The sequence below is a fragment of the Cornus florida genome, unplaced genomic scaffold (genome assembly GCF_030987335.1).
Source record: "Cornus florida cultivar Cherokee Brave unplaced genomic scaffold, ASM3098733v1 CherokeeBrave_3.0.0_Hap2_Chr11, whole genome shotgun sequence".
Classification (NCBI taxonomy): domain Eukaryota; kingdom Viridiplantae; phylum Streptophyta; class Magnoliopsida; order Cornales; family Cornaceae; genus Cornus; species Cornus florida.
Window position 1 is genome coordinate 117,437,080 of NW_026775581.1, and position 27,841 is coordinate 117,464,920.

Here is a 27,841-nt window from a genome sequence, read left to right on the forward strand (position 1 = left end):
TGGAGGTGGTGGCGGCGATTGAGGAGATTGAGAGGTTAGAGAGAGAAAGTACGATGTATGGGTTAATTTATTTATTATTATTTTTTTCCAACAAGGGTATTTTGGTCACGTAATGGTTTGGATATTTTAGATCAAAATATGAATAAAATATTAAAGGGTAAAGTAGACATTTCACCTCTTTTAAGGTTCTTTTTGGCTTCAAAATATGACAAGGGGTGTCATTGTTCGAAAATGAACTAACTATCATATGACTGTCAATATAGCAAACTTCAGTAGATATGAATGTAATTAATCCTAATAAATAAATAAATAAATTTTACATGTATTTGAGTTCACACTCGACTAAGCGCAATCGTCCTCCTCTCTTAGCGGTCGGTGTTTGTAATTATTTTTTATTTTTTCCCAGAAAAACTACATTTACACGAGTTAAAATTCAAAAATAACCTTACCAATTAGGACACACCTATGGATATATGCTTTAATTTGGTTAAAACTCTCAGTCGCTTTGAGGAGATGGGTTTTACCAAATGATAACCTTATCAATTAGGAAACACCTATGGATATATGCCCAAATTTGGTTAGAATTCTAAGTCCCTTTTGAGGAGATGGGTTTGTAACAAATGGGCTACGAAATACCTAGATATTAATTATGGGTGTTCAAAAAATTTGATAAATCAAAAAATCGAACCGGACCAAACTGAACAGGGTGGTTTGGGCTAATTGTATTACGGTTTGGTCCGGTCCTGGGCATAAAATTATGAAACCATAATTTTTCGATTCGGTCCTGATTTGAGGTTCTGCTAGACCGTCCCGGCTCGGACCGAATAGTTATATAACTTATATTATATATATATATATATATATATATATTCTTTTCAACTTCATTGTGATTAGTGAACTAAGTCTATATACTTTTAGCCATGACAAGAAATAATTATGATAATTGATGACTTCAAACATTAACTATTTCGTACTTGATCTCTCTTGTTTTTTGAAATTTTGAGTTAATTTTTTTATTTCTTTTTCCAATACCTCGTAAATGGTAAACAGGGAACGCTTGTATTATATATAGGGAAAAATAAGAGATTTTGCTTTTTTTTTTTAAAAAAAAAGAAAAGGATATCAACTTAAACGAACCAAATCAGTTTTTTGCGATTTGGTTCTATGGGCATTATGGTTCGGTCTAATTTTAAAAATAGTGAAACCGTTATAAATAATTTGGTTCAAAAAAACTTCCAATCCGATCCAAACCGGTCGGTATGCACTCCTAATATTAATAAAAACAATATATATATATATACATATTCCCAACAATATGCATATTTGAGAAAGTGTAACCAGGAGAGAAATGACCCCATGACTTCACGTCAGATTTTGCATGGTTGCAAAATTAGATGCCCTGCCCAAAGTAATTCAGATATAAGTTTGAGCACATGGAATAAACACTGCCACTCTTGATGTTGTTCGCACAAATAATAACAAAATTATTAAATAAATATAATGCTATGTTTACAGGTTTGAATGAGATAAGAGGTGCTACCGAAGGTTGACAGCACAAATTATTGGTCTACACCAACCTACAAGTACATTCTTATTATTATTATTATTACGTTTATCATTAAAATACATCACAATTGTGCTACAAGCCACCACTTCTAAAGTCCCAAAAAAAAAAAAAAAGGGTAAATTATAAAATGCAGAGTACCATTCTCTGTGGACATATATACAGTTTAAGAGGTAAAAGTAGAAGATGACATTTCTACAAAATTCACAAGATTTCCCAAGGAAACAGAAATTGCCAACAAAATTGGAAAGAATTCCATACATCCAAGGCCACCAAGGACATGTCCTCATCTCATTCAACTCAGTTCATCACACTGCAACAGTTCACATGGTAGATGAACAAGAACCCAATATAAATCCAAAACAGCACTTCTACCTGACAAATCCAAGGCCGTGCACATCAGAAACCCTACCAGTAAACTCAATAATTTAGCAAGGAGTATTTCACTCTCAAAACAATTTTCCCTTTCTCCACACCAAGCTTTCCACCCGTTACCAACCAATGACCTGGAGGATCTTGCGGCCCCTTAGTCATCTCGGACATATCAACAAACTTTGCCAACTTGTTGGCTACATTGTTTTCCCTCAATCCTGAACTTGAGTCACCAGCATTATTTCCAGTAGTGATTAGCTTTCTCGACTTCTCATTCGGGGAATGGTCCCATAACGTTCTTCTTACTGTGCAGCCCGGTAGCCTGTAGTACAAGAGCTTCATATACAATACATTTCTCGACCCAAAATCCCAGACCCCAAGCTGAGCACCTGTGACTATGTACACGCCAGAGAAATCATCTATGAAGGTTTCAGGAGACTCAATTGGCGCAGTGCTCACATGAGAGAAGTTCTTCCATTTCACTGGCTCAAACCAGCGGCTATCTTGTTCTTCAGGGCCATGCCATTTGGGAGCACCAATTGCTACATGAGAGTCCCAGTATGGTTGGAGGATTTTTGGAAGGGACGATAAGTGTTCAAGATGAATACAGAGCCGATTATGCTTGGATCCTTCTAGACATAACCGCAGACCAGTAACAGGCTTACGTCCAACAGATATCTGCACTCATGTCATGTTAAGCCAAAAGATAGTAAGATAAAGGAAATAACAAAATACTATTTACTGACCCAATATGGATTTCTTTGAAAAACCTAAACCAACTTGAGCTCACATCTGTGGAATTGTGAACCCACTCACAAATATAAATAACCAACCAAACCCATTACAGTTTCCCTGTGATATAATATCGGCAGCAACAAAAAAAATGTAAAATAAAGATGTTTAGCCTAATGATGAGGTTCCTTTCAGCCAATCAAATTCATAAGAGGACCTTTTGTGAATCCTACGGACATGATGTAATTTTGGTTTGTAACAGATGTCATTGAACACACAAGCTGGTGGATGATGATTATCAATCATTGTCACGATTATAAAAATGATGTTACATGCTGCTTTTTGAAATGGTCAAATTTTTATCAAGTCTCGAGGAAAACACATCTAACTTCATTAAAGCTATACTGCTCATCCAATTCAAATGGTTCACATCCATGGCCAACCCCTATCCACCTGATGGTGCCTGGCATGATATGCAGTCCCAGTATAGCTATTTTTCCCAACTAATTTTATTTTCTGAACGTCAAAGGTTGCAACAAAGAGCTGCAAGCCTAAACACATGCATTGAGTTGTACAACTCAGTAAAATGAAAATAGCTCAGTGTTATGCAGAAGAATCAAGTAAAATAATTGTGAAATCCATCTTTCAAAAGCACAAGTTATTGAACAGGATAAAATAGACAGAATTTAATAGGTTGCGACACACAAAAACATACTTGCTCTTGGCTGATGTAAAGCTTTTGCCCCATAATGCTGAACTGCAAAGATGGGCAAACAGGTTCTTTTCTTTGCTGGCCAGGAAGCTTTCCCTGTACAGGAGCCCATATCCGAGGGATCTGGAACTCTAGGAAATATCTCAGCTCTTCAATCTGAGGTTTGTCTGTGCACATTTATCCAAAATAATTTTCAAGTTAGCCCCGAGAATTACCATTGTTATTGTAGTTGCTACTGTTGCATAAAAGGGGGTAAAAACAAATAAGGCTTCCAAGTCACACGTGATGAAGTTAAATGTTTTACATTCAAGATAGAGGCCTATAGCACGAGTCAGATGCTCCTTTCCAGAGATTCCATCAAGAAGAAGTGTGAGTGGAGAAAATGACATCTCGATGACATCTGGAGAGGACCGAACAGTCCTTGCCCACTGGATGTGACTTTGTTCCAGATCATCTCCTCCCCGCCGTCTGAAAATGACTGTAACATCCTACATCCAAAATAATTCAAAGTTGTTCTGAGTGAAAGGCTTCATAATAGTTCAACAAACCCATGTATAGTGAGTTTGCAATAGAAAATCAAGCAAGCCTGTGGCATCAAAATCCTGACAATGAACAAATTCTTTTGTATACCACCCATGCAAATACATCCATCCAGCCTCCAAAAACACAATGCCGCATGCATCAAAAGTTAGAGAGATTGAGCAAAAAATGCTCAACTTCCTTGAGACACAATAGCTGCCTCTGCAAGGAGCTAACACTCACAGTGAAGCCCTAATCAATGTCCAAGATGCAACCTTTATGTAGGAAACCAAAGTGAACCCTAATTGCAATAAATTAGAAAACCTTAAATTCTAAACAAATAGAAATAATACTTAAATTTTGACACTACAAAGTAACTAAATTAGAAACAAACCCTGAAATTTGACACCAGAAAGCAAATACTGAAAATATAAATAGATGATAACCCAAATTGTGATTACTGAAATATAACTAAATGATAACCCTAATTCTCCTACTCCCAGCATACACGTGAATGCAAGCTGGTCATATCTTGATCTCCATCACCAAGCCTCAGTCATCTTTAGGTGTTGCAACGTCTCTTTTCTCACCTAGTAAAACAAGGAGATAGGCAACCTTGAGCTAACACTAAAGTCACCATGAACTTGCCCAACAAGCTTGTACATAGGCCCTCACAACATTTTTCAACACCAAGCACAACATAAACCTTTCTAAAAATCCCCTTGGAAATGTCTAAAGGTTTCCCCAAACTGCCTTTGATCACATGGAATTGAAGGCAATAATGATACCAAATGCTAAATTATGATAACACTTGAGTGTAATACCAGCGGAAGCTTATGAAACCTAGAGGAATGTGAATAGGTCTATTTGTTCTTTTGATTGATTTTAACTTTGAAAATGACCAAAATGATAAGTTAGTCCAATTAATCAACCAGTTAATCACACACATGCAATAAAAGAAACAAAGTAAAGAGTAAGATAGACAACCTTAGTGAGGGAAAATTATGAGACCATAATCTAGAGCAAAGCAATCAACTATGTCGAAAAAAAGTTAGACCAACTTTGACTCAAACTTATGCTCAAATCACCTTTGCAAAGACCAGGTTGCTCACCGTCTCAGACTTACTCCTAGTCACCAACTCAAACATGCACAAGTAGAGTGGCTGCACGCCTCAGACTCACTTCCACAATCTACTGTTCCAATGCTCCTTTGACGTTAAATCCAAATTGAATGAATTTGAAGATGATTTCAGTTGATATATTGAAATCAATCAGGCTCCATGCTCTCAGATCAATCACAAAGTTGAATGAATGATCTCTAATCAAATCCCAACTATGTAATGAAGAAAATCTAAAGATACCTACAACGAAAACTAGGGATTTTCTAAAATTTCTCTTCTCTGCTCTTATGTGTGTGTTTTCTCTCTAATTTATGTGAACCCTAGACTCTTTAAATAAGCTTTAAACCCTTATTCAAGTCCAAGAATGATTAGAAATCAATTAGGCAAGTATTGGACATGTTTTGGTTGAGTTCAAATCCACTTCGGACTTGAATCATATAAAAAGCGTGTTAAAACTGACTCTGGGCAAGTTCTACAAATAAGAGTGGAAGATCAATCAGTACAAGACCATTCTGAACCAAGTTCAACTGTAGAATAAAACATTCTACCAGTACAACTTTCATTCTGGAAATTTTTCTGAGTCTGCACAGAAGACTTAACTTTCCGGGGGTTCATTGAGTGGACAACCAAACTCGAAATTAAATTAATAATATATCGTTGGAAAACTTATTGAATCTACTTTCTGACTATATAAAGATTATCTCAAAACTACAAGTATGGAATGAAATATAAAATAAGACATAAGTAAGAATTTGATTGAACAAAACCCCTATTTAAATATTGCTTCAAAGCTCTCTCAGATCATGTTCCAAGGTTTTCAAAACATATTTATTATTTTGAAAAGACTTTAAAACATTTTTCAAAAAGTGCAAATCATCCTAGGTCTATATACGAATTTTATTCATCTCCAAAACCTAGGTCAAAGGTGATCCAACATATCTATGTCTTTATCAACCTATTTCCTAAATTCTCACTTAACTTTTCCTACTGTGATTGAACCTCATGAAGCACTTTGTTAAGATAATCCGATGTAGCTTTCATCTCCATAGTCCATTCTTTTCAATACTCATTTTAACCTTCAACTTCATTAAGAAGGTCACCAGTAAGCATTCATGACCAATCACCAACTAGATCCCACTACATTTTATTCACACACCCTACTGTAAAACTTAACTTTTGGAATTTGTCAACATAGATTTTTTCTTTTCTTTTTTTGATAAGTAGCCAACATAGAATTATTATTCTAACAGGAATCCATTACCTGTACCAGTAACTACAAAGTGGACATGCCAACCATACATTCTGCCTCTTGTAGTTCAAATTAAATGAACTGCGACAAGGAAGCCCTCCAGATTCTCAACATGAATATTTGAGAGAATATCAAATCCTCAGCTCTCGCCCTTATACTTATTTTTTATACTTAAATGTAGAGGGAAAAAAATCTATGATTGTGCCCAAAAAATATTGCACATAGACAATGAATTTTAGTAGATCCATAAGTTGAGATAATTAAAGTAAGCCATACACAGATTTTATACTCTAACTAGGGCAGGAAAGCACAAAAGTAAAAATTCTACTTTTTTATTATTATTGAAATTTCATTAAAAAAGATTATTGATAAATCCCCAAAAAAGTATCGAGCAACAATTCATCAAATAGACAATATAACCAGGACATAAGCCTATCAACTCCAAGAACTTAAAAAATACAAGATAAAGACTTCTACATACTTCTTTTCCATTCCCGGCCAGATAAGGTGCACTAGTGGGTTGAGGATATATCCCTTGGCTGTTGAATAAAGAAGCATCAACACCCTGCAAAAATACAAGGAAGAGAGAGAGAGAGAGAGGATGGTAAATGATCATGGGGTGAAGAAAGATATAAGAGAGAGTAAAAACCATAAAAGATTCCCTTTCAAGAATTAGAAAAAGAAACATTATGGAACTAGCCTTATCCCTGTATTTCAATAGACCTGAAAACTTGTATGACTATCAATGCTGGAGAACCTCTGATTTCCAATATCTTGAACATAATTTTTTAACTCCATGGCTGACAAAGGCGATGACCGGTGCTGTTTAACGTAAATCACATCCTTGCCACCAATAGTTACAGATGTAATAACATGTGTACCGAAGTTTTCAATAAAGCTGTCATGGGGGAAAAAGACTTTTATTAGAGATAATTAAAAGCTATAATAGCAAACATTTTCTATAAATATTTTGATACCTTGCTAAAGCAGGTGGGTCCCACGATGTTGGGACTGCTCTTCTGACATTTCCTTGCAACACTAACTGAGATTTTATGAGCTGAATTTTAGCAAGTGGGATGAAAAAACCATCCATGGAAAGGGTCTTTACTGCTGCAGCATCAATATGCTTAGAACCGGAAAAGCTGAATGCAGCATTGAAGCTACCAATAGGAATATGGCCTGATAGATTAGCTTTTGTATTGAAATACTCCACCATCTGTGGTCATTTAAAGTGAAAAGTATATTAGAACAATTAGTGCATTAGAAAAAATCAAGCGTGCCCTACATGCTACTTAATTTAAAAATGGCAAAGAAAAGGCTATGCAAGGATTAGTCCTCATTTCATCCTTCAGGCAAGTAATTTATTTATTCTGCAATCTCTCGATTTTTTTAAAATATATATATAGTGTCTAACAACCTATGCAATAACCTCACCAATTATTGGTAATCATGACCAACTTGAGTTGAAATCTTCTATATCAGGTATAGCAGGTGATATTCACAGCTCAAAACAGAGATTCAATGCTCCTTAGTTAGAAACTTCTAAGACTCACATTACTCTTCTGACAAAACCAAAGCTCCATCACCACAGAAAGCTCAAACTCACTTAAAACCAATTTGAGATTTCTTAGGTGGAGAGAGGGGTATGGTTGCGGTGATTGAAAGGATGCCCAATTTCCAACTACTTGATTCTAGCCAATTTATAGCCAAAGAGAAAAACCAGGGACGGAACTATAGCAGGTAGTGCCGGCTCAACCACTTGGCCAATTAGACGGTAGCCTAAGGCCCTCAATCTATGGTGTCTTTACTTAGGCCCCACCACAACTTTTTATATTCTCACACGTTTTCTATTGTTCTACATTACAGTTCAATTATATCTATCAATTTCATGATTTTCCATATTCTTCTAAATTTCTCTTCATGTTTTTGATGTGATTAAACGGATTTGATAATTATCTTTATCTTTCCTATGTGAGAAAATCTTGCATTTAAAAATTCATAAATTTCCTTAAAGTTATAAAAGAGGTGAGGAATTTAATAAATTCAAACACTTTCAATAGCACTAGAAATTAGCCTGGTTCTACTTTTCTTTAATTTACATTTTTTTTATTTTAAACTTACTATAGTTTATCTATAAACATGTTTACTTGCAAGATGTGAATTTGGATAAAAATTTCTGAGAAGATATAATAAGGGATTAGGTAAATAATTCCATTTTTAAAAAATAAGAATCTCTTAAATTATAAACAAAATATTACCAAAAAAAAAAAATTACATGAAAATTTAGGAAATATACAATCAAGTTTTTCAACAAAATAAATAATTTTGTATCTCAAGAAACAAGAATTGTTGTTTATAAACAATTTTTTTTTAATATGGACAAATAATTAATATTATTATATTACTACATTAATATCCTCTTCCAGAAGTTTTGCCTTAGGCCTCCACTTGTATTGAACCTCCCTTGATAGCATGCCTAGGACGGGCAAGTGCCCCCCTCAAATTTTAAATTTTTTCTTTATGTATACATAGAACTTTGAAATTCTAAAACCGCCCCCTCTTAAAAAAATTATAGTTTCATTTTGTGTAAATAAACTTTTAGAATTCTAATAATTATCCCAACTTTTAATCTTTAGCATCCAATTTAATCTCTTTGATAACTAGACACTCCATATCACCATACTTAATCATCTCTTTTCCAATGCTACACGACTATATGTCAGTTTTTTTTTGTTTTTTTTTTTTTAATGAACCATCACAACCTCTGAGAAGGTAAAATAAAATAAATAAATCCTTGTCTACTTCTCCTTATTGTACATGATACATGGAAATCATGCCGTTATAAAATTGTTAAGCAAGCGCACAATTTTCTTATTTATTTGGTTTAATCTAATCATCTGAAAATATTTCAAGTTCCCAATACAAAGACTTGTTGGAAAATTGTTTATAGTATTCACTGTAAAAGGAAATGAGAAATACACTAGAACACATGCACACATTTGAATTTGTTTTGTATAATTAGTTGTGCTACTAAAATATACATAGTTTTTCTCTTTAACACGTATTAAAATTTTCTTCAATATAAAAACTCATAGAGAACCAATACTAAATGTAATAAACAAAAATATTACTGATCAATATTATGTCTTTATATTTATAATTTTGTTCAAAAAATTCTACCTTCAAATTAAAATAAAAAATAAAAAAAATATTTTTTTATCTTATTGTTCTTCAACATTGCCCTCCCTCAATTGAATTCCTGGCTCCGTCACTGAGAAATGATATTATAAACATATTTCTTTTTCAATTTTTCATCAATATATCTAAATTAGTAATTTAAAAAATACATAAGCAGATGCTATCACACTCCAAATCTTTGAACCTCCTTAGCACAAGCAATTCCTTGCTCCCGCAGTCCCTCCCTAAATTCATTATTGTTTAACCAAAATAGAGTAGGGGCGGACGTGAAATTTGAATGTTCAAACCTCCAGGTACTCTCTCTCTCCCCTAGGAAAGAGTACCCTTCAACCGGTTGGTGATTCGAGCGGGGTTGGTTCGGCTTCGCCACTCATTGTTCACTCATTCTTTGAGCGAACTAGGCCTAATACTTCCCCTATTTACCTAAAGGGTAATATTGGGACACGTTAAGCACAATGCTTGTGCACAGTGTGTGAGGGAAGAAGTAAAACATATATCACATGTAAAGCATTTAAAATGTATGAATAATAAGCATATTTTCTTAAGATACTAGTAGGTTAGGATTATGTTTTCATGGCTAACCAGATACTCTAAAGAGGAAATATTTTCTGACTCAAACAAGCTCACCTCGATATTGCAACTCGAGGAAAGTATTTATATAAGAATGGTATTCGAGGAAAGCCAAGTTCGTGGTGTAAAGCTCTACAAAATATCATAATATGATAATAGTAAGCTTAGGGTAATAATCAGCATATCTTCCACTAACTTTGCTCTTTAATTTAGTTTGTATTAGCATTTAATATATCCTTCTTTGCAGTTGCCCAGTCCATCCAACAGTCAGGCATGATGGCGCATCATTCACATAGCAAATTTGGTTAGTTTCGATTCTCATTGGAAATCGCAAAAAGTCTTTTTGTCAGTCTATCGACAACAATAAAGAGTAGTAAAGATTAGAAATCCGGATAAATATTTAGCGTGGAGGAAATGATAGATGAAGTTGTAGTTCTTCTATACGTCATAATTTGAGGTGTTACTAAATTAGTATAAAAGTTTTCTTTATCCGGATTTCTAATCTTTTCTGCTCTTTATTGTTCTTGACGGACTGACAAAAAGGCTTTTTGCGGTTTCCAATGAGAATCGAATCTAACCAAATCTGCTATGTAAATGATGTGCCATCATGCCTGACTATTGGATGAACGGTGCCATTTGCAAGATCAACTACAAATAAGGATATACTAAATGCTAATACAAACTAAATTAAAGAGCCAAGTTAGCGGAAGAGTATTATGCTGATTATTACCCTGAGCTTACCCTTCTGATATTTTGTAGAGCTTTACACCACGAACTTGGCGTTCCTCGAATACCATTCTTATATAAATACTTTCTTCGAGTAGCAATATCGAGGTGAATTTGTTTGAGTCAATATATTTCCTCTTCAAAGTATCTGGTTAGCTATGAAAATATAACCCTAACCTATAGGTATCTTAAGAAAATATGCTTATTGTTCATACTTTTAAATGCTTTACATATGATATATGTTTTACTTCTTCAAATAAGGATATATTAAATGCTAATACAAACTAACTTAAGCCCGGGGTAAATATATATATATATATTTGATCTTATTGTTCTTCAACATTGCTCTCCCTCAATTGAATTCCTAGCTCCGTCACTGAGAAATGATATTATAAACATAATTCCTTTTTCAATTTTTCATCAATATATCCATGGTGATACAATGATTAATCTAAATTAGTAATTTAAAAAATACATAAGCAGATTCTATCACACTTCAAATCTTTGAACCTCCTTAGAACAAGCAATTCCTTGCTCCCGCAGTCCCTCCCTAAATTCATTCCTCGTTTATTGAGAGGTCAAACAACCCTCAAATTTACTTTATTTATTTTTGGGCGGTCAAAATTTTGAACCCCATGTATATAAATCTATATTTGTTTGTTATTTTTTTATGGTAATCTTATAATTATTTTGCTTATTTACTAACATTTATCTTTGTGTACATGTATTCGTGTGAAGAAAGGAATTACAGATGTGCAATAAATCAAGTTGGTTGACAAACTTGATTTGGTCAAATTCCTTTTCCCGGGGGTATTGTAGAACTTCTCCTAATTACGGAAAATTCTAGACTGCAATCATTCCACGGGGGTACTATACCCCCGGGTGTCCCAACTGTTGGATGTGGTGGTGGGGCCCACTTGATGAATGATCCAACAGCTGGGAGACCCCGGGAGGTACGGTATCCCCGATGTATTGTAGAACTTCTCATCCCAATACCACTTAGAATGAGATGGAGTCGCGTGGATGAGAGAAATGTGGTTGAAAAAGGTTTTAGTGGCCATTGGAATAAAAACTACTGTAGTGGAGGAAGTGGTTAGCTGATATGGATGTGTCAAACCACCCCCATATTCTTACACACACATATATATGCATGAGTTGTCAGTTCTCAAAAGAGATATAGACACTAATGCAAAAAACCCGTTTTTTGGTGAAGAAAACCATTACAACCCAAACATGCATAAAAAAATATATATGTACATCGTCTCTCTGTGCACTTCCGTTTTTGCAAAGTCATTAAGCTGCATTCAGTCAAGAGAAGGCCAGGAAGATTGAGGAGACACAATTAAGATAGAGTTCTGCTGAAGATTTATTCATCTTACTTTATTTTTCCATCAACTCCCACATCTATTCCTGAATTTTGTTAAGAGAGATCAAAATCCCATAAAGCTATTTATTTAACTAATCCCAAACATGCACCTATTGGGAACTTAAGTTTCAATATTTAACTTTACATTGAAAAATTGTTTGCAATTAAATGAGACAAGCCTTACCCAACCATAAGGTTGTGTGAGCTTATTTAGCTGTACTTTTCCAGAAAAACACTCAAAACAAAGAAAGAGCCAAGCTTACTCAACGGTCAATTGACCAGCCTAACTATGCTTGTTCATCAACCAAATTTGACCATTACACATGTCTATAGACTCAAAACTCAATGCTCACACCTATAAATTGCCAAACCGTAATGGCATAACATTTTAAGAGCCTATCAAGCCCTAACTCACACAAAGCGGGAGCGAGTGTGGGAGCAAAAGCTAGAGTGAAAGAGAAAGCGTCAAAGTCTAAACTTTTTGAGAGCAAGAGCGTCTTGAGAGCGTCTGTATATTAAGTTTAAATAAAATTATATTAGGTCATAACATATATATTTTTATTTATTTAAATCCATATGCAAATATATTTATGATTATTTATTCCATTAATGATATATGTAATAAATAAGCTAACTTTTGTCACTAATAGATGCGTGATTTATTTGTAACATTCTCTAATTGGAAAGTTTTTTAATAGTATATTTTCAAACATGTATAATTAATATATATATATATATATGGTAGTATAGCAACAACATACATCGGCATACTGAAATTTAAGTAATTAATGTCTATATTGAGAAATAGTGTAAGTAATAAATGCATATATGGTAATATAGGTGTTCCATATCACTGTGACTAACAAATTTAGCTATATAAAGTAAACTAGTATGAAAATCGCGATTGCAAAAATTGAATTCGCGAATTTTATGCGAATTCGCTCCCAAATCGCAAATTTGCATGCGTAACTTGAGAGCGGGGCCTCTTTGGACGAATTGTGTGACTATTCAAGCCAACTTGGTGCAGTTCAAGCCTGACTAGCCAGCAACAAGCTTGCACATGTGGACTTACAGCTGGATTTCGTAAGCCAGTAAAGTTGCTTGGATGAGACAACGGCTGAATTTAGTACTAAGTTTTGAAAAGAAAAAAAAAACATTAATTCAACTATTTCATCAACTTTGCCGCATCAAATAATTCATACAAGTGGATATGATTGCATAAGAAAAAGACACACACATGAGCAAATAACATACTGTATAACCCTGTATTCAATACACACTCAAAAAGGGTTACATAATAAGATTGGAAGAGAGGGAAACAATGACATACCTCATGAAAACTGCAGACCCCTGAACTATCACGGCCAATCGGTTCCTGCGAATTCCTAATGTCCTTGGAAATATTGGGCACAACCATACCATCATAGAGCCATAGATCCTTAGTTTGTTCTTCATCAATTTCAACAACCCTAGACCCTGATACTCCTTTACAATATAGCAATCTGGTATCGAAGTTCACATCGAAGCCCCTACCCAGTGACTCTACTGAACTAATCGCTGTATGAAATGCCGATGCATTTTCTTCCATTTCATCAGCCCAATTGACAACTACTGAAGCCCTACAATCCCGATTTTATCCAAAGCAGACCCAATAATCAAGACACAGATACGATTGCCTGTTAGGGTTAATCAGATTGGACGAAAAAGAAAGTTGAATACTATTTGATCATTGACGAACTCCAAACTTGCATAGTAGTTTGAAAACCAATCTCAAATCCCTAAATCCATCACACACACTCTCTCTCTCTCAACGATGAAGTGTCCACCTACTCTGCATATCCTCCAGATCTCTCTACCGTACGCACTCTATCTCTCTATACTGCCAGTCTACTGTGTTTGTTGTCTACAGGGTCATTGACTCTTGGGTCATTAGTTACTCTTCTTTTCTAGGAAATGTTGTGGTGATATGATATCACACGGTGTACGTTTGACTGAAATATTTGCCGTTGATTTATTCTGTATTTACACCTCTCACTATCGTCCAACGGTGACGATGCGGAGATGTACTCGTTAGTAGACTTTTGAGAATTGCTTATTCCACCGGGAGTTTGCTTGGACCAGCAAAGCATGCGTTGATTTTGCGCTTTTGTCATTCAATTCTCTCGTCAATGTATTTACGGAGTAACTAACTATTATGAGTTAGGACAAATTACTATCACCAAAAATATCGTTACTTGTTCAATTTCCTTGGGTTGGGTGTGTCTTTTAGTTAGATGGAAGTACTAGGAAAGGAAAGGAAAGGAAAGGAAATAAAAAGAAAAGAAAAATTTTTAAATTTTTTAAAAATTTGGTCAGGGAAGCCCAAAATTAGAAAGAAAGTAATTTTTTTTTTTTTTTTTTTTTTCCTTTTGCAAGTTGTTGATTTTTCTCCAAATATTTCTCATATAAAACACTGAAAAATGATTTCTCGTGAAAATTGTGACTCTATATTTTGACTTTCTATTATACCTCTTGACAATTGATGATTTGTATATATCGACTTCTAATATATTTGTATATGACAATAACTTAGAACATCAATTATGGAAAAAACTTTTTAAATATTTATGTTATCATGTACTTTTGAAGTAAGCCTCTAAAATTAACTGTTAAAACTTTTCTCACATATAAATAATTTAAAAATTAATATAAATATTTATATTATAATTCTTAATAATTAAATATTTTTTCATTATTATCATTATTTATTTATTTGTATTTTAAAATGAATATAACTAATTGGGTAAGGGGAGTAACACAAATTTATTTTATTTTTATTATTTAAAATCACAAGGATAATTTTGGTAAGTACAATCATTTTCTTTTATATTTCATACTTCTCAAACTAATAAAATAATATTTTCTCACACTTTTCTTGTAAAATTTTCCTCCTAACAAAATATGTATTAGAAACTTGATTTTATTTTCCATCACTTCACTTTTTTCACTTTTACTTTCCATCATAAATTTGTGTTTAACCAAACAGACCCTTAGAAGCATAAGTAATCACCTATTTTGCTTGGGATTATATGACAGCAATAATAAGCCATACATACCTTGAGAAACATTTATTTTTTAAAAAAAAATTTCAGACCTTGAGAAACATTTGTAACACAACAATAATAACAATAACAACAGTAACATAAAAAACATGAACAATATTGCTATTTGGTTGAAACCTGGTTTAGATTGCACGTAATTATCAAGCACTAGTATACCTTGAGACTTTCTTTTATATATATATATATATATATATATATATATATATATATATATATATATAAATAAATATATATTCAGGTATTCAACAGTTGCCAAGATATTTGAGAGGATAAATAAGCAAAATGCTGTTGAGTTAGATCGATATATATAATAAATTCAAGAACTATATTACTATTTGGGTGACTTCCTTGAAAGTTAATGACCAATGACCAATTTTTCAACATAAATGGTATGTACATGTTTTCTGATGATAAGTTAACCTAATTCTGGGAACTAAACTACAGGAATCTGGATCAAATCAGTGGAAAAAGGAAAAAGAAAAAAAGTCTAAAACAATAATTATTACCTTACCCACAAAATGAAAAAACAATTATTACCAAAACTATCTATCAATTACAGACCAGACCAATTTAGTTGATCATTTCATCTCAATATTGCTAGAGCCAGGCTTCTTTGGAACCCTCGCGCCAATCATTTCATTCCTCAGTCGTTCCACATCTTCCCATCTCTCTGCATCGGCATAGGTGTTCGACAATAGTACATAATCCCCATCTGTAACAGGCTCCAACATGGCAAGCTGTTGGAAGGAATCCTCAGCTAGTTCCACATTGCCATGTATCCTACAGGCGCCCAACAAAGTCCTCCACAACACACAGTTTGGATTGAAAGGCATTGTCTTGATGAGCTCATGTGCTTCATTCAAAAAACCCCATCTGCTAAAAAGATCAACCATGCAACCGTAATGCTTTACATTAGGCATGATATTATACACGTCCATCATACGTCCAAAAAAACTACGACCCTCTTCTACTAAACCCTTATGTCTACAAGCAATCAGAACACCAATGAATGTAATGCCGTTAGGCCTCACCTCATCACGCCTTGTTTCCATTGTTGAAAACAACTCTAAAGCTTCGTCACAGTAACCATGGATAGCCAAACCCACAACCATTGCATTCCAGCAACTTACAGGTTTCATTTTCAGCACATTAAACACCTCCCAAGCCCAATTCAAATTCCCACACTTAGCATACATATCTACAAGCGCATTGCCCAAAAACCCTTCAATTTTATATTCTTTCGCTTCCAGTGACTCGTGGATCTTTCTACCCATTTCCAGTGCCCCTGTTTCTGCACATGCTCCTAAAACAGATATCAGTGTTATTTCAGTTGCTTCCACATTCTTAATTTGCATTTCACCGAAGAGCTCCAACGCCCTAGCATAATCTTTAATCTGAACATAACCAGCAATCATAGAATTCCAAGAAACCGCGTCTCTAACAGGCATTTCTTCAAATATACTCCTTGCAGCTTCAATGTTATTCAACCTAACATAGCGGGCTATCAATGTATTCCAAGAAACCACATTTTTACCGGGCATTGATTCAAGGAGTAAATCTGCTGAAGAAAAATCACCAACCTGATCATACGCAGATATCATGGTATTCCACGAAATGGTAGACTTGTCAGTCATTTCATCAAACACTTGACGGGCGTGATCCAATAACCCACATCGAGAATACACATACACCAATGAATTTTGTATAAAGTGGTCACTATCAAACCCTGACTTAACAACCCTGCAATGAATTTCAGTCCCCTTACAGGCAATATCAAACCCAACCCGTTTCTTATCTTCTTCAATGCAATACAGGACTCTGGCACAGGCTTTGAGCACAAAAGTATAGGTAAAATGATCAAACTCGAGGTTCAAACAGTGCATGTGATTGTAGATATAAATAGCTCTGATTGGAAAAACACTCTTGGTATAAGCTCTAATCATGGTGTTACATATAAAAGGATTGTCCATACGACTTTCTTCGAACATGGCTTGAGCATAGACGAGGCTGCCCAATGGCGATAGGGACAAGAATGTGATGAGCTTTGCGAGTACAAGAGGGTGATTGTAGAAACCCAGTTTGGTGATTAAAGCATGGGTTTGTTTGAGTTGATTCATAGAAGAAAGATGTTGGATTTTGGAGATGATGAATGGAACAGTGACTTTCAACATCTTCCATGTCTTGAAAGCTTTCAGATAGCAATGCTGAAAGAAAACTATTGCTATAGCTTTCAAAGATGGTATAACTTTATCTTAAAACCAATGAATATGAACAAACCATTGTCATGCATCTATAATACTAGTAGCTTTAAAGCCATTTTTGTCGCAGTGCTCAAGCAGAGTGCCAAAGGAAGCAACTTGGAGAGAATGTTTCTTATAAACTAAATGCTCTGCCCGTTTAATGCATCTTCATGTTTAACATTTAACTAGTGTAGACTAGTCTCAATGTAAAATAATTTATTGTCTTTTATTGAGAGGAGGGTATTTAGGAGATAAGAGTCTTTTTTGTTTTCTTTTTTTTTTTTTTCTTTTCCTAAATTAGGAGATAGAATTTTAAATGATAACTAATCAAATAATTATCATGCAAAAAAAAAAAAATCAAATAATTAACTTTTTAAGCTGAGTAAACTATATAGTAAGTATATTTTTTTAAGGTTAAAATAAATTTGTTAGTTTTGGCCACGAAATTTTAATTTTTTCGAAACAAAGCAGCATGTCACATATTTCACATACAGAGCCAAATATGGGCATGTCCTCCTCCTCCCAGGTTTTTTTTTTTTTTTTTTTTATAAAAAAAAGGACAGTCTTAATCACACTATTAATAGTGAGTTTGAAAAAAAAATAAAAAAAAACTTTACATTTGCCAGTCCAATTTTAAATTTTTTGAAATATCTTATGGTATCTTAATAACTATCAATGTTGACTTTAAAAAGCTTACATGTCCTCCAAAGTTCATTAATACCTTTTTATTTATTATTGCTTTTAAAAATCAAATTTAGTGAAAGAAAAAATAATCCATAACTACTACATTATATCAACATTACATTTGAATTCAAGAGAGAAAAAGGAGTTATTCAACACTGGACAACTTAGGAAAAAGTTTCTCACAAAGTTTGCGCACTATAATCGTTGAGCAGCAAGGCTGTAAATATCAACCTCTTAATATAATAATTACAATAACACAATGTAGTGAAAATTTCTTCGTGATTTTCAATTTCATGCTCATAATAATATACCTTTAAGACTCATATTTTCATAAAATAAAGTAAATACCACACATTAGAATTATTATTTTTTTTTTTTTTTTTTAATTTTAACCATAAAGTGCTATTCTTAGCTTATAAATTGAGGTGGGATCTTTGGCACTAATGTCTTGAAGGTACTGGCAGTTACTTTTGAATTTTGGTATTTTTGAATCTCAAATAAATAAATCTTAAAAATAAAGAAAATTACCAACAGGCCGGTGACCTAGCAGTATTAGACCCTACTTAGTAGAGGTATGTGTGTGTTTACCAACTAAGAAAAAAATAAAAATAAAATAAAGAAAATTATAAGAATTTGAAGAACGGAGATGGTGAATAAATGTTGTGCATTTTAGATTAAGTTTTTTTTCAAAAATCTTTACACATCAGTATAAAATTCTTCATATTAAACGTTACAAATTTATGCCTAATATCAGAATAAATGTTATGTATTTGTTTTGATGAATTTATCAAAAGATGAAAACACAATTTCTCCAGCTTGATCTACATATTTGAAATGCTTTTGTAAAAATGAAAAAAAAAAAAAAAAAAATTCCATTTAAAAAAAAATAAGAACTAAAATTCGGTTAGGTGCTTAACTATTAGATATATTTTCTGCCATTTAATATTCATATAATTAACAAATTTTTACATACTACCATTTAAGTCTTCAGAAATTAACATATATATATATATATATATATATATTTGTTCTTATTGTCGTAATTGTTCTATATTACCTAACAAAAAACTAAAATTCAACATGGCCATTTAAATTCCATATAATTAATATATTTTTCCGTATCATTTATATCTTCACAAATTAATATATTACTTTTGCATAAATTATCCTTTTGATGAGACCCAAAAAAAAAAAAAAAAGCCTCTTTTGATGAGACGCAATAAAAATAAATAAATAAATACCAAAAAAATAAATTTCCTGTTGGATAAATTATATTAAAGGATGTAAACGAGGTTTAAAAAAAAAAAAAGTTTCAAATTGTCAACTCTTTTTTCCCGATTCTATTAGAGATTAGAGGACTAAAATCACAAATTACTTCAGGAAGATAAATGGAGAGGGAGAAATGGAGAATCACTTGCTAATTCTGTAGGCTTTAAAAAACAAGAACGAACCATCTACATATATTCCAACATTTAATACAATTACTTACCAAGATGACTTTTGGTCTATGTATATTGAACAAAAATCTGTATTTTTCTACATGAACATTTAATACAATTACTAACCAACATAATTTTCTGGTTCGGTCTGGTTCACGACAATGGTTATATTTTGAACAGTTTCACATGAATACTTCCAGTGCTAGTCTTGTTCACTGAATGATTCCAGGCAAAAGAGTGGAAACTAGATTCGGATTTTGATCTGCTTCTGCTATGAAATTTATTAGTGGAGTCAAAAGAAGCACCTGCAATTCACTTGTAGTACAATAAAAACATCAGATTTCTAGTTCTGTCTGCACCCTAGTTCCTCAATGATTCAACAAATGTATGCAAGTCAATAATCATCAAAGCCACGTAAAAGCAATCCAAATCAAACTTTGAAAGTAATTTGTATAAATATATTTAAATTAATGAAACTTCTCTAAATAATCTAATCTTGCTGCTTTGACACTATTAGGCAGCCATTTATTTTCTAATACATCTTTTTTTTTTTTTTTTGTAATACTCATTTATCTGTCTAATAGTGCAAAGAAGAAGATTGCTTTTGCTTCCCGTGAGTTTAGAAAACTTCTAATGAGCCTTATCAGTAGTACTACTGCTCTCTTTTTTTTTCTTTTCATTTTTTTTCTTCTCTTACATTTGTGAAAAATTACATTGCAATTTCTTGACAAAAATGATGATTTACACTCAATTAAGTAGTATACTTTTCCCTAAAACTGACTTAATATAGGGAGATGGAGATCAGGGGACTAGATTGGTTTCCACATCATCATTGTCTCCGGCAGCCAGAGTCAGGTCCTCTGCCCTCTTAACTTGGTGCATCCAATCCATCTGAATCAATGTGTACACCATCATGGACGCACACGAACCCTGCGACGCTACTAGCCCCAACCATAGTCCCCGGTAACCAATCTTGAACGTGAACGCCATTAGAACAGCAACTGGCAATCCAATGAGGTAAAAGGCAGCAATATTTATACAGACGCCCAATTTAGGCTGTGCAGAGCCTGTAAGGACACCACAAGCAGCTGTCTGAGGGGAGTTTCCGAGTTCAGCAAGTCCCAATATTGGAAGGGCTAATGAAATCAAGGTACTAATCTGTGGGTCATCAGTATACATCTTGCCCCACACAGTTCTCACAGCATTACTCAAACCAAATGCCGCAAGTCCATAACCAACTCCTACCATTAGCCCAACTAACGATGCCAATTGAGCACGAGCCGGTTGCCCAGCCCCCAACTCGTGCCCAACGCGCTGTGATATGCTTAAGCTCAGAGAATAGGGAAACACATACATTAACCCTGTTGCTTGAATCAGAATGCCTGTCGCTGCCACGCAAGACTCGGGGTTGCTCAACAAGCCACTTAGAAACAGCACAATTTCGTACCACCACCATTCCAAGCACACAGAGCACACACTAGGCAATGCTAGACTTAGCAATGGCTGCCAGCCTTGAAAAGTGGAGGCGATTGTCGTGCCAACCCAGGGTTTTAGTGCTATTTTTGACAGAACTAGATAAGCCAACAAGCCAATGTTCATGTTCAACGCGTAGCACAAAGAAGCCAATGCGGTTCCTTTCACCCCTAAATTCAACCACTTCACTAGAAGGTAATTTAAGGGAAGGTGGAGAATTGTAGCACAAGTGGCAACTATTGAACCTGGTGAATTTAAGCTCTGAGTCCTCAGAAATGTCCTCAGTGGATGGAGGTGAGCATGGGCTAGCAATTCAGGAATGGAAAAAACAAGGTAATCCTTCGCGACCTTTGTGATAACGAGGTCCTGACCTAACCATAGGAACACTGGTTCGATGTTTAGCCATAGAATTGAAATGGGAATGGATGCAAATAAGAGGAGGAGGAAAGTTTTGAGGTATGTCTGGCTGAGAACTGACCATCTCTTGGCTCCATAGGCTTGGCAACAGATTGGTTCCATCCCAACAGATAGGCCTTTCATGACTGAGAATCCTGTAATGTTTGCGAAACCAATTGCAAGAGAGCCTCCAGCTAGCTCAATTTTCCCCATTCGGCCTAAGAACAGCATCGAAATGATTGATTTCGAAAACATGAGCAGTGAAGTCATTAGCAAAGGGCATGCAATCTTCCCAACTGACACTAACTCTTCTGCTACCTGCACCGTACAGAAAGTCAACATATCTGTCAAACTCAACTCGACAAAGTCTTTTTCCAACTATTTGAAATCCACTTATACAACCAAAATAGTCAATAACCAAATAGTCACATCACATATAGTATGATTTATGCATGTGGTAAGATCAGAAATCCTGGATGACTTGCAAGTTGGTTAGTGATCTACCTCATAATTGGTCTTTTTAATATATTCAGCATTAATATAATTTCATTTAAATTTGTCGATGCAAAACTCTATAGAATCTTTTGCTACAAAAAGAAGTGGTCCAAATATCTCCACAGCTAGTACTCCAAGAAACCCACTCCTTTTTTTAATTAGCATGTTGAGATTCTTGTCAAGTCCACAAATTGAGCAAGCTTTTATTAGAGTGATTTAATTAAGGCATTGCTGATCAATCAATGTTGCCAATCAAACGCCATCCTCTATTGTCTCATTTGCATTTTCAAAAGTTGGTGATTTTTGTGAAGAATTTACATTTTCCTTGAATAGAAAGAATTGAGAATAAACATAAAAGCTTCGTTTGTGAGGAAGAATTGATCGAGTGGAAAAATATGAATATTTTTCTAATGTGACTTCAATATTAGTAGATTCCATGCAAAGACTCGGGATGAATGACTTATGACTATTATCCCATTATATGGCGAGTCCTCATGACGTCAGCTTCAAGTGCTTCAATTGTTTGACTCCCTCGTCAAGTGAGTGGCTACAAGGGAGCACAAAAGTAATATGCAGAACCTTTTTAAAAGGACATGCAACTAATATATTGTTTCTTTTTAAAATTACTATATTATCCTTTAAGTTTGAATGAACAATGTTATAAAGTTGAAAAAAAATTATTACTTACCTTCTTTTTAACTTTTCAAATGGAACAATTATTTTAGGACGAACCAGAAGAGAAACAATTAAATTGGTAAGGAGAGAGTATATATTATCACTTAAAAAGAATACACGAATTGATATCATTACTCAATATATAATATCACCAAAAATAAATAATAAAAGCCATGAAAATCGGGTACTAAGGCATGATTAGGCCCAAGTCAATACAATATATATGTTGGTATCAAGAAGTTATTGAGTATTACGGGAGTACGGGAGTAGCGGTCCAACTAATCACAACACTCCATTTTCTATTATCAAGATAAATGAGGTGTTGTCATTGACAGAGAGTATATATAGTGACTGCTACATATTTTTCCATCAAATGGAGCTCTAAATATATTGGTGATTATCACATACTAGTAATAGAGTTTTCCCAAAAAAAAAAAAAAATCAAAGGAACAAGTGAAAGAGAGAATCATTTTTATGTAGAGCTGTATCCTACCAACCATTTTCCTTAAAAAGACGGAAGATGACATAAAGAGAGAATAATACTACTATTATGAGATGCATTTGTTTCAAAAGAATGAAAAGAACAATTTTCAACCCCAAAATTATTAATTCTTCACAATAAAATGATGAATGAAATGCCAGAAATTATTAATTTTTCTTGCATAGGAGTATAGGATTAAGTCAACTCATTAAATTTCTTTTTGGAAAATGAATCAATCGCAAATTACTTATGTGGGAATCTAGGTAACGAAAAGTGAAGTAAACCGAGAAATTAGCAGTAAACACATTGATATATATATATATATATATATATATATAACAAACACATAAATAAATATATGTGTATGTGTATAGAGAGAGACCTCATTCAGTGGCAATCGTTGGAGAAGCCTATGGAAGAATTCATCTTCAGTATATGCTCCATTCTTTGAGACATGATCATTAGACTCACTACTATGGAGAACTCGAGATTTCTTCGTTCTGCACATGGTTGTCTCTTACAAACACACACACACAGGGGGGCCTAAGAAGGATGACAAAAAACACCAAAACAGAGGAGGGTTGTTGAATGGGGATGAGATGAACAACTAGAAAGAGAGGGAAAAATACAAAAAAGTTACAATAATGAAATCTGAGGATGTTGTTACTTATGTGTGTGTGTATATATTAGTATTGTGTATACAATAACAGATTCAAATGAATAAAAAAAGCAAACCTTAATATCTTCAAAGCTATGTCATTACTGTTTGAAGTCTACCGTCATCATGGGGAAGGCGGTCTACACACTCCTTGGCCAATTAAGACAAAAAAAAAATGCCATATATATGAACACTTGATTGGTACATTGAGACAATGTGATGAAATAACACATCCCAAGGCCTTGATTTATATATATAGTAAGCTAAAATATTAAAGTATGGGCATATATTGTATTAGGAGTACTCCTATTTATCCGGATAAATAAAAATTTATTAATTCATTGAGTCTAAGTAGCTATCTATGTATCAAATATAATATAACCCATTTTAAATATAAGGTAATTAATTATTTAGAAAGTTCTAATTTATTTTTTAAGTTTATCTAAATATAATATCTTTGTTGGCGATTAAAGTTCCAATCAACATATATATCAAATTGTATATGTGTTTTATATATACGTTGCATCTCTCTAAGGAATAGATACTTAAGATTGCATCTCCTATATATAATTAGATAGGCATTTGTTCATTACTATAATGATCAAAACTAATGATTTATGTGACTCCATAAACAAAAATAAAGGGAGAAATTTAAAGAAAAATGGCAAAGCATTGAAAAATTGAAAAATATTGCAGTTTTTATTTTAGATTTTTGTACCAATCAAATTCTTATATATGAGTAACATGAAAGTTGCTGTGAAAACGAAAAAGAAGATGATACGGTTATGGAAAATTGAAAAGATAAGGAAAGTTATGGAAACAAACAGGAGTAATAATGATGTGTATTTAAGTTGAAAATTTATAATACCTCTATATCTTTATCTCTGTCAGTTTTAAGTCAGGGTATTAAAGTCGTCAATAATATCATTTCTCATTGTATTACCATTATTTTTTTTCATTCATTTTTCATCTAATTACTACAATATATGCCTTGTGGGGCAGACCTAGAACTTTAGGTGGGGGGGGGGGGGGGGGGGAAGGTTGAAATTTTGTAATAATTTCAAGGGAGCATTAGCAATAATTTAAGGGTATATATTGAGAAGAAAAAAAAAATGGTATATTAGTAAAAAATTTAAAATTCAGACTACTAGATCCGTCCCTAGATGCCTCTACTAATGGGTCACTAGTACTGCGATGGTTCACAGATTCGGACCAATATCGGTGTAAACTAATTGTCAGTTTCTGAAGGTGTACTCCATGAAGAGCATGTTTGTTTTCAAATTATTACTTGACCTCTATTTGAATCTCTCCTCCCAAAAAAGAAGGTTGAGAGTTCATATATATCCCATTAAATGCATGTTTGTTTTACCTTATATATGAAAAAGAAAGAAAAAAAATTAACAATAATTATTGAAAGTAGCTTGATAATGCGGTGTCATAGTCACGAGGAGGAAAGCATATATATATATAGTTCACGAAGTATTCTCACGGCGAGTGTATTTTTTCGGCCGTTAGATTAATTAAAAGTCGTCTAAATCCAACAGTTGAAGGGGCAAACTTGCAATGAGAGGTCTCCATAATAACTTTTTTCCATCAAGTATAATGACATATATTATGTGCCCACTAATTCAGTGCTTTCTTATAAGTAAGCATTTGTCTTGGCTTGAGAAAGCCGTAAATTTTTCCCTCCTGAAAAATCAACTATGTTTTTTTCAACTTCCAAAAATGGAAAATGATCCGGTATATATATACCTTTCATGTTTATGCTGACCAATTTTGATTACGACGACAGATTAGTGAGTTTTTGTTTTCTTTCTGCAAAGAAAACTAGCTTCCATCAACCTTAGTTTTCAAGTAGATTGGTAAATGAACTCTTTTCAATGTCATTATAATTAAACAAAACCATTTAATCCAAAGTCTAAAATAATTTTTTCTATTGCCAACTTTTAAGAAATGTACTTTAAGATACCCGTTTAATAACCACCTGATGGACACCTTGTCCAAGGAGGGTAAATGCTAAGTGGGGTTCTTGTATTTGATGGTTTGGAATGTTGTGTAGGGTGGATATCGATCTAGTTTGTGATATATGTTGTGACCAGTTTCCCCGTTTTGTAGTTATTTTTATTTATTTATTATATATATCTTCCGAATTCAAAATACTAGAAAATATGTGAGTGACATATGAGATATGGGGCTATGTAATTTCATGATGAGATAATATAATGAGACCTTACACCCTCACTCACTTACCCGAATTCGATGGATATATCAATACATTTTTTTTATAAAATTACCCATCATAACGGAATAATATATATATATATATATATATATATATAACGTGTTGATTTCTCCATGACACTTCAATACATGGGAAAATCCAAATTTTCAAACCTTGGGACAAAAATTATATATAATTAATTGGAAGCTGACCATTATTTATACCTTACAACAAAAACTATCATTATATAATTAATAATGGTTTCTTCATAGCACTTTAATGTGTCTATATATATATATACACACACGCGCACATACAGAGAGAGGAATTATTTTTATATCTGAAATGGTCCTTGCTTCATCAGTATCTGATCACAAAATGAAATGAACTACGTACAGATTAATTGCATTGTCAAATTGTGAATTTTTCACCACATTGTCGGCTATGTACATGGATCTCGTCAATATTGCAACTTAAAATGGGTAGATACAAAATTTATCAACACCTAATAAGAGACTATATATATTATAATTTTATTGCCTGCAACAGTCTCTAATTCAAGGCTTCATTGGTGTATTTTATATCACATCAGGCTTCAGTGGGTTTAGATATAACATGTAATTATATGAAATGATATATATATATATACACACACACACACACATATGAAAGAGATTCTAATTCTCACGTCCATTATATCACGACTTTAAATTATCATTTTAACAAAGACACCATTTTGTGGAGCAAAATTAAATTAATTAAAATTGTCCTTTCAATGAGCTAGCTAGTAAAAAGATTCACAATTGTCATGAAGCAGTGAAAGTACTTTAAGAAACATCAATTCGAGTTTTTGGTTTTCATAACTTTTAGGAGGGTCCAAGGCATTTGTTCTAAAACGTTTGTTGCTATAAAAGTCAAAATTAAAAAAAAATAATAATAATAAAAAAATTGCCATGAATTAAGGGTAATTAAAATAATAATAATAATAATAAATTACCATGAATTAGGGGTTATAAAGAATGAGGAGGATTAGGGAGTGCGAGGAAAATCAAAATAAGAAGTCAACTCTTTATTTACCGAAACTAATACTAATAAAAGTAATTCCAATAAAATAAAATAAAAAAGTCAACCCTTTGTTATAAAAAAATAAAAATAAAAAAATAAAAATAAAGTCAACTTTTTGAAATGCTTGCATCTCATTCTATATTCCCTGAGACATGAATTATGGCTCTGCATCAGCAATGCAAGATGCCAGACTAGGCCAATTATTGTCTCTACACATGCAGGAGCCGCAGTAATTTATAGCTATTATATATATACACAAACATATATATATCTAAATATTAAGTTGTATAAAAATATGTAATTTACATATTCACGTAAAGGCTTAAGTCACATAAAGCGAGAACGGGAGCGAAAGTAAATTCGAGAATGGAAACGTGAGCGGGAGAGTGGCAAAATTAAGTCATGAACAGTGAGAATTTGAACGAGAGGGCGATCGGAGCGTAAGAGCGAGAGCGTGTTCAGAACATGAGAGCCACACCTATTAAAAAAAATTGTGTGACTTAAGTAAAAATATTATAATTAAATGACAAATGTGTAATGGGTTCCCACTAATTTTCCCTAGCATTAGGCTGCTTAATTGTGCTGCTCGAGGATTAGTTTCATTTAAATTATATATTAAACTATATTATCACATTAATTAAATAACACATTTTGAAGGGTCGGTTAGGTTTTGGTTTTTCAACGCTTTGTCTTCTTTAGAATTGAGAATTAATGTTCCATTTGACATTGTTAGTTTTCTTTCAAGATAACATAACTATGATTTTTTTTTCTTTTCCTCTCACCC

The 27,841-nt window shown here is 33.4% G+C and overlaps 3 protein-coding genes across 3 annotated transcripts; all 3 read right to left on the reverse strand.

Moving 5' to 3' along the window:
• Nucleotides 1-1,559: 1,559 nt before the first annotated feature.
• On the reverse strand, nucleotides 1,560-14,065 carry LOC132282377 (MACPF domain-containing protein CAD1-like). Its single transcript, XM_059784036.1, has 7 exons — nucleotides 13,460-14,065; nucleotides 7,247-7,485; nucleotides 6,993-7,167; nucleotides 6,751-6,834; nucleotides 3,685-3,868; nucleotides 3,384-3,547; nucleotides 1,560-2,614 (listed from the first exon to the last, which is right to left on the reverse strand). Exons 1-7 carry the CDS (start codon nucleotides 13,715-13,717, stop codon nucleotides 1,985-1,987), a joined length of 1,734 nt encoding a protein of 577 aa, XP_059640019.1. The 5' UTR covers nucleotides 13,718-14,065; the 3' UTR covers nucleotides 1,560-1,984.
• A 1,442-nt stretch (nucleotides 14,066-15,507) lies between these two features.
• LOC132286111 (pentatricopeptide repeat-containing protein At5g15300-like) lies at nucleotides 15,508-18,154 on the reverse strand. The gene has a single exon (XM_059788375.1). The coding sequence runs from the start codon at nucleotides 17,399-17,401 to the stop codon at nucleotides 15,809-15,811; it is 1,593 nt and encodes a 530-aa protein (XP_059644358.1). The 5' UTR covers nucleotides 17,402-18,154; the 3' UTR covers nucleotides 15,508-15,808.
• Nucleotides 18,155-19,901: 1,747 nt separating this feature from the next.
• LOC132281949 (protein DETOXIFICATION 53) lies at nucleotides 19,902-21,804 on the reverse strand. Its single transcript, XM_059783595.1, has one exon. It carries the CDS (start codon nucleotides 21,802-21,804, stop codon nucleotides 20,395-20,397), a length of 1,410 nt encoding a protein of 469 aa, XP_059639578.1. The 3' UTR covers nucleotides 19,902-20,394.
• Nucleotides 21,805-27,841: the final 6,037 nt, after the last annotated feature.